General features: G+C 37.5%; 1 protein-coding gene across 3 annotated transcripts in view; it reads left to right on the top strand.

Moving 5' to 3' along the window:
* The first annotated feature begins 5,514 nt into the window (after nt 1–5,514).
* Nucleotides 5,515–19,167, top strand: part of ROS1 (ROS proto-oncogene 1, receptor tyrosine kinase) — a 72,053-nt gene continuing 58,400 nt past the window's right edge. For 2 of the 3 annotated variants that reach the window (XM_052683082.1, XM_052683091.1), the window contains exons 1-9: nt 5,591–5,896; nt 7,595–7,648; nt 8,754–8,813; nt 9,415–9,441; nt 12,503–12,563; nt 13,243–13,391; nt 14,667–14,805; nt 16,401–16,602; nt 17,311–17,387. In XM_052683082.1, the coding sequence (XP_052539042.1) occupies nt 5,783–5,896; nt 7,595–7,648; nt 8,754–8,813; nt 9,415–9,441; nt 12,503–12,563; nt 13,243–13,391; nt 14,667–14,805; nt 16,401–16,602; nt 17,311–17,387 (883 nt within the window). In that variant the 5' untranslated portion in view covers nt 5,591–5,782. Of the gene's footprint in view, nt 5,897–7,594; nt 7,649–8,753; nt 8,814–9,414; nt 9,442–12,502; nt 12,564–13,242; nt 13,392–14,666; nt 14,806–16,400; nt 16,603–17,310; nt 17,388–19,167 lie in introns of all 3 variants that reach the window. The other variant, XM_052683073.1, reaches the window with a different exon arrangement.

Raw genomic sequence — 19,167 nt, 5'->3', positions numbered from 1 at the left:
AGGACTTGGACCTTGTATCAGCCCTTAGATTGTCAGCCTGTGTCCCAGTGATGCCACAGCAGGACTGGACTCAGAGTAGTAAATCTCCCCTTCTGTAGTACACAAGCTTCTTTTCATTCTGTTCATCTTCAAAAAGACTTCACAAGTTCTTTCCATACAGTCCCCCTCAGATATGCTGCATGTAGCCATCTTACACTCGCCCTGCTGCCTTGTGTGCTGCTTGTGTGTATTGAAATATTGTTGTCTTCACATTTCAAAACTGTAACTAACAATCAGAAGGTACCTAATAGAAAATACAGCTGAACAAAACACTGAAGAATTCTGTAAATACATTGCCAGCCTATCCTTCTTAACAATACTAAATGAAATGCAAGTTTTATCTACTTAGCAGCAAGGTTTTTATTCTCACTTCGTGTTAGCTTTCTTTCTCCCTGATGTTGTATAGGGTTATTACAAAACCATGGCTTGGTAAGCTTCGACATACTGTTTTGTTGGTTTTCTTTTAGCAAGCAAGAGCATTTTTTAAGGCTGATTTTATCTGTGATTAACTGTAATATACTCTTGTCATAGATTCATGTTATTCTTTAGCATTCCTTATATTTTCTGCTCTGGCCTAGCTATCAGATCTCTCACTATAGTTAATCCCTGCAGCTCAAGCTTGCCTAGTCTGAAATCCATCTTTGTGCTTCCTTTAATGAGACATTTCTCCAGTCATCATTACTGCAGATCAATAGAAACAAATCCCTGTCTCCTGACCGGTTTAGGTAAGTATCTCACGCATGACTGTCTTTCCAATTTGATTCAGTTTAACAGTCTACTTTTTTTTTCCTTTCCCCTCTTCCCTAATATGCAGAGACAGATATAAATCTTGGGCCAGGCTCCAAGGGACTTCTCTTGTATGATTTTCCTTCTGTTTGTGCGAAGGACTGTCTGTGACTGCCGGACAAACAGCTGTCTGAGCAGTTGCACTAACAAACGAAGAGGAGGAAGGCAGGGGCAGCAGAGGGAGCTCTTTGCCCTCAGGGTCCTTATTCACTTACTCTGCAGAGAAATTCAAAAGCTAATGAGGTCCCATTGCTGGGGGCAAAATGAGAATAATCTGTGATAGTTGGAAGAGAGTGAAAATCAGTCACCATTAGAGAGGGCTTCAAATATGCGAATCTTTTCTAGGCTATTCCCATCAGACAAAGGGGTTAGACACTGACAAGTAAAACTGATATTTTCTTTTTATTTCTCTGACCTGTAAGCCAAGTGGCTCTGGGAATGACAGTCTCTCCTTTCTCACCTCTCCCATCCCACCTACTTAGCAAGACTGGACCCATGAATGTGATCCCAGTTTCTGGGAATTTTCATTTTTATGTACTTGGGGACCATCCGTCCAGACTTAACACAGATGTCTGGGGGCTTTGGAGTTCCTCCTCAGCCAATCCCTTTTCTGTTTTTGTGGTCCTTCCAATTGCTGCACCGTAGTTCTGTGAAGCCAAGTGTAGACATGTTTAAATGGTGGTTACAGCTGTTTCCCTTAGTGAGGTTTTAGATGCCTGCCTCATTTATGGGAGCAGATTACAATTAGATATCTAGATACAGGGGGTATTACCTTGAGCTGGCTGCCCTGCCTTTTTAATGGAGGTCACTGCCACCAGGACAGGGGTGATGGAATGGCTCCTGTGTTGGGTTAGCCTGCAGCTGTCCTGAAATGTGGAAGCTTTCACTCTGGATATTAAAACAATCTGAATTTGGCATCAGCCTTTGTTAATGTATTGGGCTGTTTCCTTTGGTGGTCTGCAAGATACTTTTCAACTGATTGCCATGACTGTGAGGGTAACACCTTGTATCTATACATAGGAGTTAGAGTAGGGGAGACTGCCAACCCAACTGAAGCGCTGAAGCAAACAATTTCAGTCTTCTTAAGTCTTCTTGTAAGTGCATGGGATTCCTAAAACTCTTAGATCAGTATTCTGCATATATTATACTGTCTATGTATGCATACGAACAAACATGTTCATGCTCACATGCAGGAAGGATTTGTCTTATCATAGTCATTCCAAATATAAATAAGATGTTTTTTCTCTTGCTGGCAATAATAAAAATGTATTTTCCTCAAGTCCTTATTCATTATATCATTCATCTGCATGTATTTCTATCACTTCCAATGGAGTTTAAAAGTTGAATCCTCAGTTGGAGAGGTACTCTGATATATTCACTTCTGTACAAATGTGGAATTGTAATGAGAGTTTTTCTCTTTTATTTGCTACACTTATTTTACTGCTTATTCATACTGTTCTCTTTTGCAGACTGTAAAACTTTTTTTTCCCTTTTCTGGTCTTTGTGGTGAAGGAAACGGTGTACAATAAGTAGAATTAGAATGAAAAGTGACAAGTTTTATTAATGTATTCTCACAGCTTTTGGATCTCTAGTTCTGTGCCAGAATGCAGCTCTGTGGAAGAGGTACACTTAAAAATAACAGTTAATATTCCATCATTTAAAGATTTTATAAACTTTAGTTTTAAGTCTTGGCTTGTAAAACCCATAAACACTCTGTCACTGGAGGCATTTTCTTGATATTTAAGTGAAAAATTCGGAGGCTCAAATGGCTGCTAGTATTTGATCAGTGTATTAGAAGGAAAGTAAACAAGACAGGAGAGATTTCAGAGCTATTTTTTTTTTCACCCAGTAGGTCCTAGTTTATGGCATGTTGCAGTGACACCTGGTGGAAAAGTTTTGGAAGTCTAAGAAAAATCTGGTTCTTAAAATGAGCAGATGATTTGAAAGGTATTTAATATCAGTTTTTTAAACTATACTGCATAATGGTTGGAGCCGGTCTGCACAAGGCATGCATATACATATGAGGATGTGCAAATGCTCACTTATATAAACTATCAGCATCAGTAAGCACAAATCTTTTTAGTTACAGGTAATTGTACACATGTACAATTGTACACATGTAATTGATAATAACCATATTTCCTTGCCCCGAGAGTAGATGCCAGCATTTTATGTGGCTGCCAACTTCTGTTTTTTTTTCCTTTTTTTTTTTTTCAAATGCACCTCTATTACTAACCAGGATCTTAAATTGAACCTTCCTTCTACCTCCCACTGCTTGCTCCTTCTTATACAGACCCAAACAAGACCAAAGACAGATCTCCCAGTGCCTCAAACTAGCTCTTCCTATCAGCCAACCTTTCCCGCACATACATTACCCAGCCTCACCTGCATCCACTTCAGGTCCCCGGTATCCTCAACATCAACAATCTCAGATCAGTAAAGAGCCTAAGGTGTCAGACCTTTGTTATCAGACCTTTGTTTCCATCAGAATAGTAGGAGGTATAGCTTGTGCTGTAGGATGTTTTCAGCTCCTGCATTCAGTGTGACCTGTGCCTTGCCAGTCAACTGCATCTAGCAAGTTATGTTACGGAGTGGGGACCTGAGATCAGTGGGGCTGTCACGGGGACAATATGATCCTTCAGACCTTGGAAGTTCAAAAGCATGGTTGCCTTTTTTGAAACCCAGCGCAAGCTAATGCTGTGACTTTTTCCAGTCCCTTCAACAAAGCTGAAGAGGGGTCTGGAGCACAAGCCTTATGAGGAGCGACTGAAGGAGCTGGGATCGTTCATTCTGGAGAAGAGGAGGCTCAGGGCAGACCTTATTGCTCTCTATAACTACCTGAAGGGAGGTTGTAGTGAGCTGGGGGTCGGCCTCTTCTCTCGTGTAACTGGTGATAAGACTAGAGGGAGTGCCTTCAAGCTGCACCTGGGGAGATTCAGGCTGGACGTTAGGAAATACTGTTTTTTTGAAAGAGTGGTCAGGCACTGGAATGGGCTGCCCGGGGAGGTGGTGGAGTCATTAACCCTGGAGGTGTTCAAGGAACGGTTGGATTTTGTGTTGAGGGACATGGTTTAGAGAAAACTATTGGTGATAGGTAGATGGTTGCACTGGATGATCTTGTAGGTTTTTTCCAACCTTGGTGTTTCTGTGATTCTGTGATTCTACACAGATGTTTTGGCAACCCCCCTTCGGGAATGTGATAGAGTTTTAAGGCATGAATAAGAGTTTTCCCATGATAACTCTTGGGTTATCTTTGTTATCAAGAGTTATCCCTGGTTTAGATGTTAGAGTACTGACATGGGTACATTTAATTACTTATTCAGACCTACTAGACCTAAATATCAAATCTTGAGAGTCTTAGGATCTCCTGAAGATCTACCCAGAACACATACTTCTCTGTCTTTGGAAGACATCACAGCCTACAATTGCCTGTTGCCAACTCCCTCTTCAGACATACAGTTCTTGTGAGCACTGACAGAGCTTCTTCAACCAGGCTGAGCTGGATTAGCAAAGAGCTACTCCTTAAGAAATCAGACTGACCTCGTTTATTTTGGCTGGCTAAGAAGTTTCCTCTTGAGCGGCTTTGCTGGTGGGTTAGAGGCAGGCAGCAGCTGTCTGGAGTGGAGAGGTGGCAAAATGTTGAGGGAGTGACTCCTTTCCACTGGCATAGCTGGAAGCATACAGTATTACTGTCTGCAAGCAGTTCCCTTGGGCAGCAGTGAGAAAGCCCCTCAGGACTTTCCAGGGCAAATGGATGAAAAGGAAGGATCCTGTTCCACGAAGCCCTTTCTTCCCCAGGCCATGTGCTTGGCAGTATCCCTCAGCCTGAATATACCTCCAGCCTGAATTATCCCTTATTCCTGCCTCAGTGCTATTGGCTCCTTTTACCCAACACACTTGAGCACAGCAGCACATGGAACTGTGCTGAGACACAACTCAGAGACAACAGCTTTGGGTTAATGTTAGCCAGTTTGTTTCTGTTGTTGCTGGGTTAGTGTTAACCAGATTCTCAGCCTGGTTCATTGCATGAATTCATGAACATTTGCTTGGCAAATGAGTTGGGTGTGGGAAGGTGGAGAAGCATTTGAGTATGACGAGATAATCACATTGATGGGATGTGACAGTTCAAACTGTCTTTAAAATGCTATGTTACTTTTGTGCTTGTGTATACACTCACAAAAAACCACATGTACAGAAATAACATAGCATCTATTTATACATACAAATACGTAAGCTGGATAGATTTCTTATTCCATTTCACAGTTACTTTGTGGATAGCTCTGCTAGTATGATAGAGATGTGCACAGGCTGGAAGCTGCAAGTATCTCAAGCCTGAATTCCCACTGACTTCATTAATACTGGTGTCCAACTTGATGTAGGACAGTTTACCTCTCTCTAAATCAGATATATGATTTATCTATCCACTTCTATTTTCTTCCGTAATACATGCATAAATATATTGAATAGAATTAATTGATATTTTTATACTGACTGATATGACCTATAGTATTGTAGCAAATTACTTATAGTCATGAACAAACTTGCCTAGTTGTAGGCGTTTGAAAATACACAGCAGTATTAGGAGTTAAGATGAGGGCACTTTTCTCCATCTTTCCATTTCCGTGTTGTTTGCAGCACCTGACTGAAAGCATTGTGCTTAGTTTCCTCTTGACGTTAATGATATTTATGTAAGGAGATACGCTGACTTTCATTGGTCACCCCTTTTGTTTCAGTGGTTTAATAAGAAACTGTGAAATAGATGTTGTGCAATTTCAAGGCAACTGCTCCGGGAAGCAGAAAGGTCGTACAAGGAATGAATAGTAAACAAAGAATTAAAAATATTTAATAAATTGTAAAGTAGCAAGTTCACAGTCGTGTCTCTGTCACCTAGACTTGAAGGAGTTTGTATGGCCAAGTCAAGGAAGGAATCAGACTGCCAGATGAAATTTCTCAAGTTATGAGGAACGTTTGCCTGCTGCTGAACGGACTTGGTACTTTTTACTTCATTTGGATTTCTGCTGCATCTTGTTCTTTCTCAAAAAATTGTCAAGACCTATGTACAAGTAACCTGGTAAGTTCTGAAAAACTGCACTTAATCTCTTGAAACCCATCTGATTGTTAGCACTGTAAGAATTTTCAGTTACAGATCAAGTTTTAATTTTTTAATTCCATATTTGAGTAAAAGCAGAGTGTGAGAACTAGTACTTTACAATTGAATTTGTAAAACCTGGTAAAGAAAATATCCCATTAACTGGATTGCATGAGTTTTCATATGCTTTTGTTTCAGCAGATCCCTAGATTACTAAAAATTCCAGAGACCCTGGAGTGTGGAGGAAAGAAACTTTTTCCATTCAGTTTATTCTCTTTACTTACTGGTTAATCCATCTAGTCTGTGATTTTTCTTATGCAGTCCTAGGGAAACTGTAAAAACCCTGTTGCTTCCACAATTGTCCTGAATTTGTTTCAGTTTCATTTTTGAATCTCTTAAGTAATAGTCTATCTTTAAGAAGTAAAGCAAGTGGCTAGATCCTTTCTTAGTATTCCTTTAAATCAAGGGGAATTTAGTGTTTTTCCTTCTACTGATGCACAACAAAGATAAGCAGAAGCTCACAAATCCAAACAATTCTACCTCAGGCTCTCAGGAGTTACCTACTTGTTTCTATTTGCTTGAAACGTTGATGTGTTTAGAAGACCATGTACCTTTGCTCTGTAAAAAAGTACATTTTGTGCCTCTGGGCTAATTGGCTGTGTAAACTTACTGCAGAATGTTATCACCTGCTCCATTTTGTTTTGTACATTTTCCTGATGGTTCCTTTAGAACTATTTCTTAAATCCAGCACCAGTGAAAGAGTTAATTGTTTTCCCCGATGGAAGCCTAGCATGCAGTGGCAACTTTAATGGGGATCCTTTGATTTAAGCTTAAATTAATTCAGAATAAGAAATGAGTTGCTCTTCCTATCAGCTTTGAAAGACAGAAAAATCACATTCATGTTCGATGAATGTACTGTGTCAGGGATTCAGATGAATCTGAGAGCTGTAAATCTTATTTTACTTCTTTAGTCTACTTGTTGTGTTCCCACTTACTTCGTGACAGCTTTGCGTGGGTCTGGGGTTCTACTTACTGTCACATTATCTGTGTCCCAGCATGCAGAAAATCTCTTCCTGAGGGTTGTTTTGTTAAGAATGATCTTACTTGCTCACAGGATCAAACTTAAGAACTAGCATTCAGCTTTTCAAAGGCTCTTAGATACACCCTCAAATCATTTGTACTGCACAAGAGGTGACTGGTTTTACACACTTGGTGTGATATGGAAAAATAGGCTGGGAAGCACTTCTGGTTAAAGAGAAAGGCTGGTCACCATTTGGCTGCATAATGTCCATCAAAAGGGGGCCAGATAACAGGCAATTAGCTTCAAGGAAGGTCTTTCTGCCCTCCAGAGGTCAAAGACACTTGGCTTTGTCATTTATTCCATATTTACTTATGAAGCATTTGTTATTGACTTAATGCACCAGAATGAGGGGGTGAGGGCCAAATTCCTACCTGTGATAATTAAATTAATGTTATTTGATTTTGCCAAATCTTCTGTCTCGTGGTGCTCTGAAATTGGTCTCATGTGGGAAGCTACCTGTGTGTCAGCAATCAATTTATTCATATGATTAAACACGAGTCAAATAAATTTTGTTTTACAAGAAACCGATGTTTTAATTTAATAAAATAATTGGGGGAGAACATGTTGACTATGTAAAAATGTATTTTTTCCTGTTGTAGGAAGGAGAACTTGGAATTGCTAACCTTTGCAATGTTAGTGACATCAATGTGGCAGTGAGTAATAGTTTGCTTTATTAATTACTGACAGTTTGCATTACTGCTATTTGAATAACATGAGTACAATGGCCATATTGTCAAAGACCAGATGTATATAAGATGTGTACTTAGATTAAAGAGGCAACTATCAGTCTTTTTGCTTAAAGAAAACTCTATCTATAGAGCCTGACTCTGTATATCTAGATTTTGTCTACAAAATTCATTATCACACCGATTCATAACCAGTAATTCTTTAGAAAAGGGGGCAAAACCAGTGTTATCCCCTAAATGTAAATCATTAAAAACTTTTAATCAGCTAGCTTTGTACAATCCAGTTTTGCTCATTTTGCTTTCTCAAGGGTTTAATGGGAGAAAACCTAAATCAATTGTTTAAAATTCGGAGTTCTGTATGATTTCAAAGGTTTGTACTGATATCAGGAGACTCTTTAGCTTAACATGAACTTTCTGTAGCAGCATTTTTGTAAGACAATATTCTCCTACTGATGCAAGTCAAGTTGGTAGTTACATCTATATGCTTAGACAAGCTATGGAAAATTCATTATCAATATTTTCTACAGAGATTAGTGAGAAGCAGCCTCTCAGCAGCTGGTATCTAGCAAGGCTGGGTCTTTTATGATACTGGGACCATAAAAGGTTGTGTTGTCATGACAATATATAGCACAGTTGACTTGACTATTTGCTCTTTGTTATCGGGTCTTGCTATTGTTTTTTCATGAGGCTTTGTAGTACATGATGTTAGAGGTTCCTGCTTCTAAAATCATTCCCTTCCATCTTCCCTTTAAAAAGAAAAATTAACTAACTATTAAGAGGCAGATGGGAGACAATAAACAAGACAAGTCCAACATCAAGTTCAAATCACGTTATTTAATACATCTTTGAAAACATACCATTTTAAAGACTATGACTTTCCTGTTGCAGAGCAGGAGGAGGCTTTTTCTGAGTGTCAGTCCACTGTGCTTGGCTGTGTTGCATAATGCTTATCTGTTACTTCTTCCCCATGAACAAGTTGCTCTGAGCCATTTTACTCTTTAGCACTGGAGTTTTCCTTCTCTTCAAAAGTGTGATTACAAAGTCCTTTTTAAGCCACCATCTATCTTTGCAGTGCACACAAGGATGTCAGTTTTGGAATGCAACAGTGCAAGTCAGTTGCCCTCTGAAATGTGTGAGTACTGCCTTAGTGTTGGTTCTATAACATTTGTCTCTGCTTATCAAATACAGATAATGCCAGATGTAGAAAACCTCATCAGAGCAGCATTTCTAAAAAATAAATGTAAAGTCTATAATTTTTTCAGCGCATTTATAATTTCTCTGTTCAGAAACAAATCACAGAATATTGCAAGTTGAAAGCGACCCAATAGGATCAGTAATAATTCTTGGCATAGGAATTACCTGTAACATCAAAAGTTTAAATTGTGTTTGTTCAAAAATTTGGAACACTTTATAATTCATCAAGCTCAACCACTTACCCAGGTTTTGAAGCACTGAGGAAGAATTAGCACTTTTAAGGATTTTACTTTGCTCCTAACTCATTGTTAAATGTAGATGTAAAAGTAGAACATGTCTTCTCTGTGGTTTTTGTGTGAGTATGTGTCTTTTCCTGTTTTTTCACTGTTCATCAATACAAAGACTTTGTGGTGTACTTTCACTGGAAGAAATTTCTGATTAATTGGTAGCGGTTAAAAGTACTGTGTGGTTATATTTATGGTAAGGCTATGTTTCACTTACTATTATGCTTCTTGTTTCACTTATTTGTTTCTTGTCAGAACAAGACATACACCAGAGAATGTGAGGTAAGTTTGATACAAACAAAATAATCATAATTTCAGCTTCTCCAATGTTCATACATTTCTAAAAAATACAGTGTAAATACACAAACATATCAGTCAATCCAGTTCTAATTGTTCTATGTTCTCTAAAGCTGAACAATGAGTTGTATATTAGAATCCTTATTTCCAGCTTATTTGCTAAGAATGGTTTTGCATTGAAGGCTGCTCTGTAACGAGGAATATTGCTGTAAAGAAAGCCGTCTGATCCCACCAGTATGAGACACGGTGCAGACCTACTTAAGCTATTTTCTAGGCTCTCCCAGCAGTTCTGTTCTATTCAGTTTTTCATTGATACTATCAAGGATGAACCTGTAAGAATGCTCACTAAAGTCTGAATTACACCAGCTTGGAGAGAAGGAGAGGCTAAACAAAAAAGAATGGGCAAAATGCTTTCCTGACTGGATAGAGGACATGAATTAGATAAAGAGTAATTCAAGAATGTGTCCTTTAGAGTGTGGAATGTGACACTGATGATGGCAGGAGTGCAGTTGGGACTGTTGAGGCCAGATTCTATGATTCCATGATTCAGATTCTATGATTCTATGAGTTGCTGTATCCAGATGGAGGCAAGCATGCAGCAAAGGAGCTGGAGAATAAACCTGCTGAAGGGCTGGAAATGTAATTGGAAGGACAGATTTTTTGGAGGGTAGTAATGTGCTTTTTTAATCTGTGAAACTGCAAAAAAATACATCAAGTGGTTTACAAATAAAGTGGTTTTGGAGAGTAAGAACTGTTCAATGAGTAACCAAATTACTTCTGTAGAAAGTCTGCATCAACATGGGGTGTTTTTGATTTGTTTATTTGTACGCTTTTGCTTGTCTGGCCACACAATATGCCAGTTAAATTCACAAACTGCAAAGGCTTTTCAGGATTATCTTTCTGCTGGATCATCTGGCTGATTTGACTCCTCATGTAGTGAGGCGAGCACCATGTACTGCACACAGGGGATCAGACCACTGTCTGTGAGAAAGGAGGAGGGATAAGAGTGGGACTTCTCCTTTGGCATAGACTCAGCTCTGTTAAGTGATCACACCCAAGACTGAAGTCCAATTGGCATTACTAATTGCAGTATTACTCCTGTTGAATATTAGCTCTCACCTAGGAACAGAGCAATGGCACTGAATTCAGTGGTAATATGCAAAGAAAGGGCAGTTGCCATAGGTAGAGAATAAATTCTTGTTTTCAGACAGAGCAGATGGCAAATTTCTCTCAAAATTTCTAAGAGCTGGAGCTTCAGTAATCCTCTTACATCAAGCAAAAATTGGATTTATGGTGCTGACAAAGATCAGAAGAAGAAAGGAAGACAGTGCAAAATACAAATGGTTGAAAATTTCTGTGATAGGTGAAGTTGAAAGCACTATGAATCAACTTGTAAAACTGATGCATGATCCCCTGTAAAAACTTTACTTGGTTGTAAAGTTGCAACTTACAGCTGATAACTAAAGTCTGCTATGATTTTATAAATCATAAACCATAAATTTGCCTGCTATTAATCAAGATAATTCACTTGGAAATATTTTTTGTTTTCTGAACATGAAAACTTTGGGAATACTTTTTAAATGCTTGCATATGGGATGTACTGCCTAGATGTGAGATAGTATGTAGGGATACACTACTGAACAAGCTTTTATATCCATTTCAGCTGCAATTATGAGTTGTCTATAATAACATGCCTTATCAGTGCCTGTAAGGTGCCAGAAGTGGATATACTGGAATCATATAAATTGCCTCTGAATAATCTAAAGGTCGATTATCACTTGAAAAATGGCTGCTATATGAAATAAACTTCAAGATTTACAGGCTATATAAAGTCGCAGAATCAAATGAATCCAAATACAATGCCAGTCTAGAAAAATGGAACTCATCACTTCTCAAAAGTCCTGAATTTTCCAGAGGCTCTGCCTTATAAATCATTTTTAATCTGTTGAGATGCATCTGTAAAATGTTTCTATCTCTTCTTAAGCTCTCTACTTATAAAGCTTGATAATGCCACAACTGGATTCCTTACCTAAATTGAAACCTCTTAGGAGTTTTATTTTTAAGATCTGAGTGTAATGAACTCACTGTTCCAGAGTAATGCCATGATTATAGTTTGTGGACATGACTGCAGGAGGAGTAGTAACTGGTTGTGGTTAAATTCGTCATACAGCTCAGCACCATGCAGCTGTATGCTCACACACATCCTCAATGGGGTGTGGGAGAGAACTGGAAAAAGGATAAAACCTGAGATACAGATAGTTTAATAGGACAAAACAAGGGAGGAAAACAGTATTAATAACGATGATAAAAGAACCCTGAGAACTGGATTGCTTCCACAGCCAGTTCTCCCAGTTTTGTAGTTCTGCATGATGCCATGTGATGTCCTGGTTCTGTTCCCTCCCAGCATATTGTGCACCCCCAGCTCCCCACTGGCAGGGCACTACCAGAAGCTTAGTGTAAACAGTGCTCAGAAACAGCTAAAACATCATGTGTTAACATTATTTCCATACCAAATCCAAAACACAGCACCATAGCAGATACGAAGAAGAAAACTAACTTGATTCCAGCCAAAACCAGGACATAAATACTATCAAGGAAGTGTGAATTAGCCAGGGCTGCTCTGACAAATTATTGATTTTAACCATTTTGAAAATTCCTTGTATGAAAGTGCTTCACTGATGAAAAATAAAAGAAGCAGGAGTGAAATACAAAATGTAAAATATATTACTGACAAGTTAAAAAACCTTATTTCCTAACTTCACTGCATTCTGTTTCCAGCTTTAAAACAGCTCCATATTTGTGCTTTCCACAAAGAGACAGTGTGTAAGGACGAAAGCCCCAATTCAGTGCTCAGTGAAATTGACGGAATGGCTCTCAGAAAACTCTTTGGAATGAGATTGTGGTTCTGATACTTTATTTTTTTTTTTAAACCACGTAATTATTTCCACAAGATTTTTATGTGTTCAAAATGCCCACAGGATTTCTATGTATTTGAGATGTATGCATTTCCACAAAACTAACCAGTAAGTTCTGTATTCCCACACAGACAGTTTCCTGCAAGTTTGGCTGTAGTCGTGCAGAGGATGCATATGGTGTTGAAGCACAGAGTAAGACTGAGTGTAGTCCTGTGTCTGATTCACATTCTGATAAATGCAGTTTTCTGATTACTGCTTTGCTTCACAGTCTGAATTTCTTTGGGGAAAAAAAATAAATAGAGATATCCCATGTTTTTGTTTCATCAGAAAGCAACCATTTTCTTCTATTTTTCTTATAAAAATGAAATAACACCTTTTTTCCCCTTCCTTTCATGTACCTGAGACTTTTTGAATTCAATCTCAGCTATGTAAGATGATTCTTTGTAGAGTGCTCGTCCTTAATTTGATTTCTATGTTGAAATCATTGCCAAATGCTCCTGTGATTTACATGGCTACAGTTAGGCTAACACTCTAGTTAGGGTAAGCACTGTTGAAACAGACCTCCTGAAAATGCTCTCTACCAAAGTCTCCCATATCTTCTCTAGGTTTCTGATCAGCAGATATTTACCAGGTACCTGTAACTACAAATGCATATACCTAAGTGCAGAATTGTATCTACCTTGGCTTTCAGTCAGCTTGGCCCAGTTCAGGCTTACTTATCAAACTATGTTTAAAATGTCTTGTGATTTATTCATCAATATTTAAAATAAATTATTTTCTGTGCTTCACTGCTGTCAGGTGTTTGAAATAATATGCCCAGAGATTGCCATGAAGGGATTTTTCTCACTTTTAGGTTGTATTTTCCCCCCAGACTATTTGAACAAGCCTGGAGCACCATTTGCATCTACCATTGGAAGCCACCATATCACACTGGGTTGGAAGCCAGCTAATATCTCTGAGGTTAAATACATTATCCAGTGGAAGTTCCATCAGCTCCCTGGAGATTGGAGATACACAGAGGTAAAGAAAGGCAATTCCTTTTACTTTGCAAGGTTTCTTTGGATTTATAATCCAGACCTACTTCTCTGGGATAAAAAAAAGGTCATTTATTAACAGATTGTAATCAAGCTAAAAAACATGTGAGGAAAGAAAGTAATAGCCAGATTTTGGAACAGATGTGGCTGTAATTTACAGGTGAATTAGATGATTGCTTTATTGTTTTCTAGCAATTTTCTAAGACCAGTAAAGCATGTAAGGATGCTTAGTGTGCTTGTAGGGCACAGGTTATGTATATAATTTGTTCTTCGCTTTATTTTTGAATAAACATTTGATAATACATTAGGCACATAAAAAAAGTTTTCCTAATCATGAGTAGTGTGAGAAGCTGAGAAATGAACAATGATTCCTTTTCCTCCAACAGAGGAATCTTGATGGAAAATTGCAGGCAAGTTCAAAACAAGCACATGAAGGTATTTCATCACTGCATGTATGATTAAGGTGTTCATCTGCACATGTGGACATTAAATTACTGAATGTTAAAACCACTAGAATTCAAAAAAATGTTTGGAATAATAACTATAGAAAAAAAAAAAAAAAAACTGTAGAAAAAATAAGTAGTTCTACTAAATACTGATATAGCCAATAAATAAATCTGATGCAGCTTTAAAAATATCAAGACTGAGATTATTCTGGAGAAATATAATTGAGTGCTTTCTGATTCAATGTGGCAATTTTTGTATTACGTTCTTTTGCGTCAACTGCACTCTTGTTATCTTGCCATCATCTCTCTTGAAACAATTTACAGAGCACGGCAAGTTAGTACGAGAAGGTATGATGACCATCTGTTAACCAGGAAGCCCTTTGGAATTAATAATAGGTTGAATAACAGAGAGCAGTAACGTCAGACCATAAATATTTTAGGGTATCTAGGAGACAGTGGATCTTAAATCTATAGTGCATATTATATTAAAATTTTAGAATTTAGTGCCTATAATGTCTTACTATTTTAGTTTTTAAACTTTATTCTTAATTTTTACTATTGCATCCATCCTTTCCCACATTCGTTCATTGTTTAGATTCGGTTGTATGTTCTGAATAAAAAAGGAGGTAAACAATTTTGAAAGGAAGAAAGACCAAATTTTATGCCACAGATAGCTTCCACAGTTTGTTCTCATTTAAACTTTTGGATACTGCAGTCCAATGAATATCCTGAAATATGTTTTGAGCAGATAGCAACCTATGTAATAACTTAAGATGGAGGAAGAATGAAAATTGTGTCTTTATGCATTGATGTAGGTAGTATCTGAAACTTCGTATACAGTTAAGGACCTTCAAGCCTTCACAGAGTATGAGTTTCGAGTAGTTTGGATCATAACCTCTCAGCTGCAGCTCCATTCTCCATCAAGTCCCAGTTACCGAACCCATGCTTCTGGAGGTAATGTATTGTACTATCAGTCTTTCAGGACTGCATTATAAACACTTAGGTTTCCTTGTTTCTTGCTTCTTTCACAGGAAAAAAAAGAAGAAAAAAAAAGAAAAAAAAAAGTTGTTTAACCTCCAGTATTGTATGCATGTTTTATGCTAGGTAACTGCAGAAAACTGGACAAAAATGCTACAGAATCTTTTTGTTTGAGCTACAAGATTCAGGGCTGTTTCCTGCTTTCAGTATTAAAATATGCACAGAAAGATAAAGAGTCACAATTGTAAGGACACACTGGATAATTTTATGCATGAGAACTTTCTGAATGAAATATATGCATTTTCCCAGACATTATTTTTTCAAAAAAAGAAACTTTTGCTGAAATGTTTATTACAACATTACAGTTTATATTCTTGTCTGTAAAAAGTCTGTATATCTACAGACACTATGTATGGAATATATCTCCCTGCACTCCACTACTTTGAGATAAAAATTACATTTTAATTGTTCCTTAGTTAAGACATCACTCATATGAGAAAGCAGATAATATTGTAATATTTGAATATAACTTCCTGGTACATTATTGTCTTATAGACAATACGTGATGTCATGGTACATTATCAGTGTTTCATGGAACTAAAAAATCTTTATCTATCATGAACCTTGTCTAAATACCTTGTATAAATCCTTTCCTTTTGTGATATACGATTTTCATACTGAAAGCTATATATACCCTTGAATATAGCATCAGGGAAGGTGCCATAGACTTTTAGTTTGCATCCCATGGCATAGTGCATATAATCTCACATAAAAAAATGTTTTCATGATATCAAATTACTTTGTTTTCCAGCTTCACTGAGCTTAATGCTGAAACAATACTTTAAAGCACCTGTTTATGTCCCTGTGTGACATACGTTTTTTTCCTTCACTTTCACCTTGCATCTCTTGTTTAGAAAAATAAAACCAACAAACTCTCAATATATAAAGTAGAAGGAAGTATAACTTCAAGATTTTTATTTTATGGATTGTGAAAAATCCATCTAAACAGAGAAGAGAGGACAGGGAAAGGTCTATGAAAACTGAGATTTAGCTTTCAGCAGATTCCGAAGTATACTGTGATGGAGATCACAGCTGTGCAAGATGTTAAAAGTCACCTTGTAAGGCTTGGTCTGCTTCCTTTTTGTCTTTCTTCGACAAGAGAACTGTATAGATATCAAATGACCTTCAGTGACAATGTGATATGGATACAACACTGAAGAGGCACAATTTAGAGGACAACATCTCACAGGGCACACTGTTGCTTTTCTGTCCACTGTCACATGGAGCAGATTGAGATATGGGAAAGAAGAGATGAAAGGTTATACACATAAATAAGAAATTACTTGTCTTCAGCAGTGTGGAGTGAGGCCAGCTTTTATTCATGATTCTTTAGTCCTGTTCCTAATATCTGATTTCTCACCAGTGTATGTGTTATGTGTTAATTAATTTATACTAATAAATATGACTAAGATAGTATTAACAGATATAAAATCTAAAAAACTATGTGAAAAATGAAAAAAAAATGATGTCTTAAATGCCATCCCAGAATGAGTTATTTCTGTCTTTTACAGTTCCTACTACAGCTCCCATCATTAAAGATATTCAAAGTTCAAGTCCAAACACTGTTGAAGTTAGTTGGTCTCCACCACTTTTTCCCAATGGATTGATTGTTGGTTACAACTTGGCCCTGACCAGTGAGAATCACGAACTGTTGAGAGCCTCAAGAGGGCACAGCTTTCAGTTCTACTCTACCTTCCCAAACAGCACTTACAGGTACAAATAGAAAAGATAATCAGCATAGCCAAGAGCGCTACATCTTTCTCAGGTATAACGGGGTGTGTCTAAATCCATATCTGGACAGTAGTGCTCTTACTCTCTTGCCAAAAGTACAGGTATTTTCCTTCAGACAATGGACTCATTCCAGATGAATAGGCTACTTATCTTTCTTATAGTTATATGGCGGACAGGTGAGGAGGAAGGAAAAGCAGTTTGATATAGGGCAATAGGCTGCATTTTCTTAGTTGTTTATTTTGTTGCTTTTTTTTTGTGTGTTTGTTTGTTTGTTTTAGTCTGCATAGCATGTATTCAGTGTATTCAGGAAATGGTAGAACAGCTCTCTCTATTTCTTTAAGCATCTGGAAAGTTTCCTCCATTTTTATTAATTACGAGAGCCTGTATTCTTCTTGCAATGGTAAATACAGGCCTTCCTTAGAAATGAAATTGAGTTACTCTTCTGAGCCTAATACCCCATTTGAAATTTTTACTTAGAAAATCCTATTGCTGCTCCGCCTTTCAAATCTGGGGAAATCAGATTCTGATTGGTTACATTTTTTTATAGATTTCCAAGAGTATTTTATGTAAGTGGATCTTTTCCAAAAGGAAAACACTTCTGTTACAGCTACTCTGCTTGAGAAAACGTTTCTCAAGCAATCTCTCGAAAGAAAACCCCAAACCAAAACCTGTCTCTTTGATTCACCAAAGGTTCAGTATTGTAGCTGTTAATGAGGCTGGAGTTGGACCCCCTGCAGAAGCCAACATCACAACACCGGAATCCAAAGGTACAGGTGTAGCAGAGTCCTCATCACCATCTGTTCCTGGGGATAAAATCACATTTCCTGAGTTGTTGTGTCCCCAGTAGAAAAGAAGGATACTTAGACTGTAAATAATGCATGACAAGGAGTTGTACACAGAGGAAGCAGCAGTACATCAGAGACAGCCCTGTTCTTTGGCTGTAGGCATTACTGTATACACAGCCCAGTAATAACCTGAGATGATGGTAAGGCCATACAAATTCAACTTGAATCATATTACAGATGAAAAATACTTAAGTGGGCTGAGGCAGTGGCAGAGAAGATATATTTTCATTTTCCATGTTAAATCTCAGTGCTCGGCAAAAAACATTTATTTTAATAACATTCAATATATCGTATTATACTCTTATCAAAATGTTCACAGTTACCTCATGCAAAAAAATGTCAAAGCACATATTTTTGTTACTTTTATTGCTGTATTGCAGTATTTATTTTTGCTATATTCACTTATTAGTAATAAAAGTAATGATACTCTGTAGGTATCAATCTAAGAAAAAAAACTGGTTGTCAGAGGAAAGTTTGTGTTCAGACAAACCACAGGTAAAAACAAATTCAGTGCTATGAAAATGCATCTTCAGAAAAAAAAACAAACAAAAAAAACCCCCCAAACCCAACAACAACATAAGACTCTACACTTTCTGAAGAAATCCAGTTGTCAAATACTTGGAAATTCTTAACCAAACTCTAGCAAGCATCGCATCTGTTATTGTTCAGAATGCATTTGGACAGTGCCTTTGATAACAGACTTCAGCTTCAAGTAGCCCTGAAAGGATCAGGCAGTTGAAGCTGATGGTCTTTGTAGGTCCCTTTCAACTGAACTATTCTACTCTGCTAGTGAGACGATCACCAAAATGATTAATAGCATCTGCATCATGTGAGACATGCACACAACTCCATCTGTTTGGGTTATCCAGGAATGGATTAAGACAGTATTTGATCACAGTGTTGCGTTAACCAAATGAGGAAGTGGTATCTGATAGCAGAAATTTTTTTGAAACTGGAAGTAAAAAGATAAGGAAAGCTTTGTTGGGAAACTGGAATTAATCAAATCCAGGTTTGAAATTATGCATTACTTCTTAAAATGAATGCAACTACTTTATAAATCAGTTTAGCAGGGGATGTGTTTAACTTTCAGGGACCTGAGATTTAGAAGCAAGGTTATCTGTCTTTTCCAGAGCTATGCATAGCCCAGACAGAAGGTACAAGTTTGCTGCAGAGATTTTTATCTCCAAAGTAAGATACTTTGGCCTGTATAAGCAAGAAGTCAGTTTAAGTGACCAAAACTCTCTTTCTTTACATTTTTATATATGTATATATATATACACAAAATAATATATGTGATATATTGTATGCATATCATATATTTATGTGTGTAATCTCCTTTGAAGAAGACAATTTTGTTCCATTATCATTCTTTACTTGTGAAAATTATTATTTTCACTGGTGAGCCTAACAAATTGCATGAAATAAACATATTTGCTTTGCTCTTTCCCAGGTATGTGGGGTGATAGCATATAGTTTTCAAATAAGTCTGGTGGTGGTGTTGATATAATTATCCCATTTCCATTGGATTTCAAGGCATTGTGAATATCTTCGTACCTTCACTTCCTTTGCCCAGAGTTCTTTCACTAAGAATACAACTGCTATAGAAACCAATGCTGTGAAATGCAGGTGATGCACTCGCACCCTTCACAAGCAGTCAGAAAGTGTTGGTGTAATGGTGAATAACTCCATTCCCTTTCAACAC

The sequence above is a fragment of the Tympanuchus pallidicinctus genome, unplaced genomic scaffold (assembly GCF_026119805.1).
Source record: "Tympanuchus pallidicinctus isolate F22 unplaced genomic scaffold, pur_lepc_1.0 scaffold1, whole genome shotgun sequence".
Taxonomy (NCBI): Eukaryota; Metazoa; Chordata; class Aves; order Galliformes; family Phasianidae; genus Tympanuchus; species Tympanuchus pallidicinctus.
Note: the sequence above shows the minus strand (reverse complement) of the source record. Positions and strands in the feature narration are given on the sequence as shown.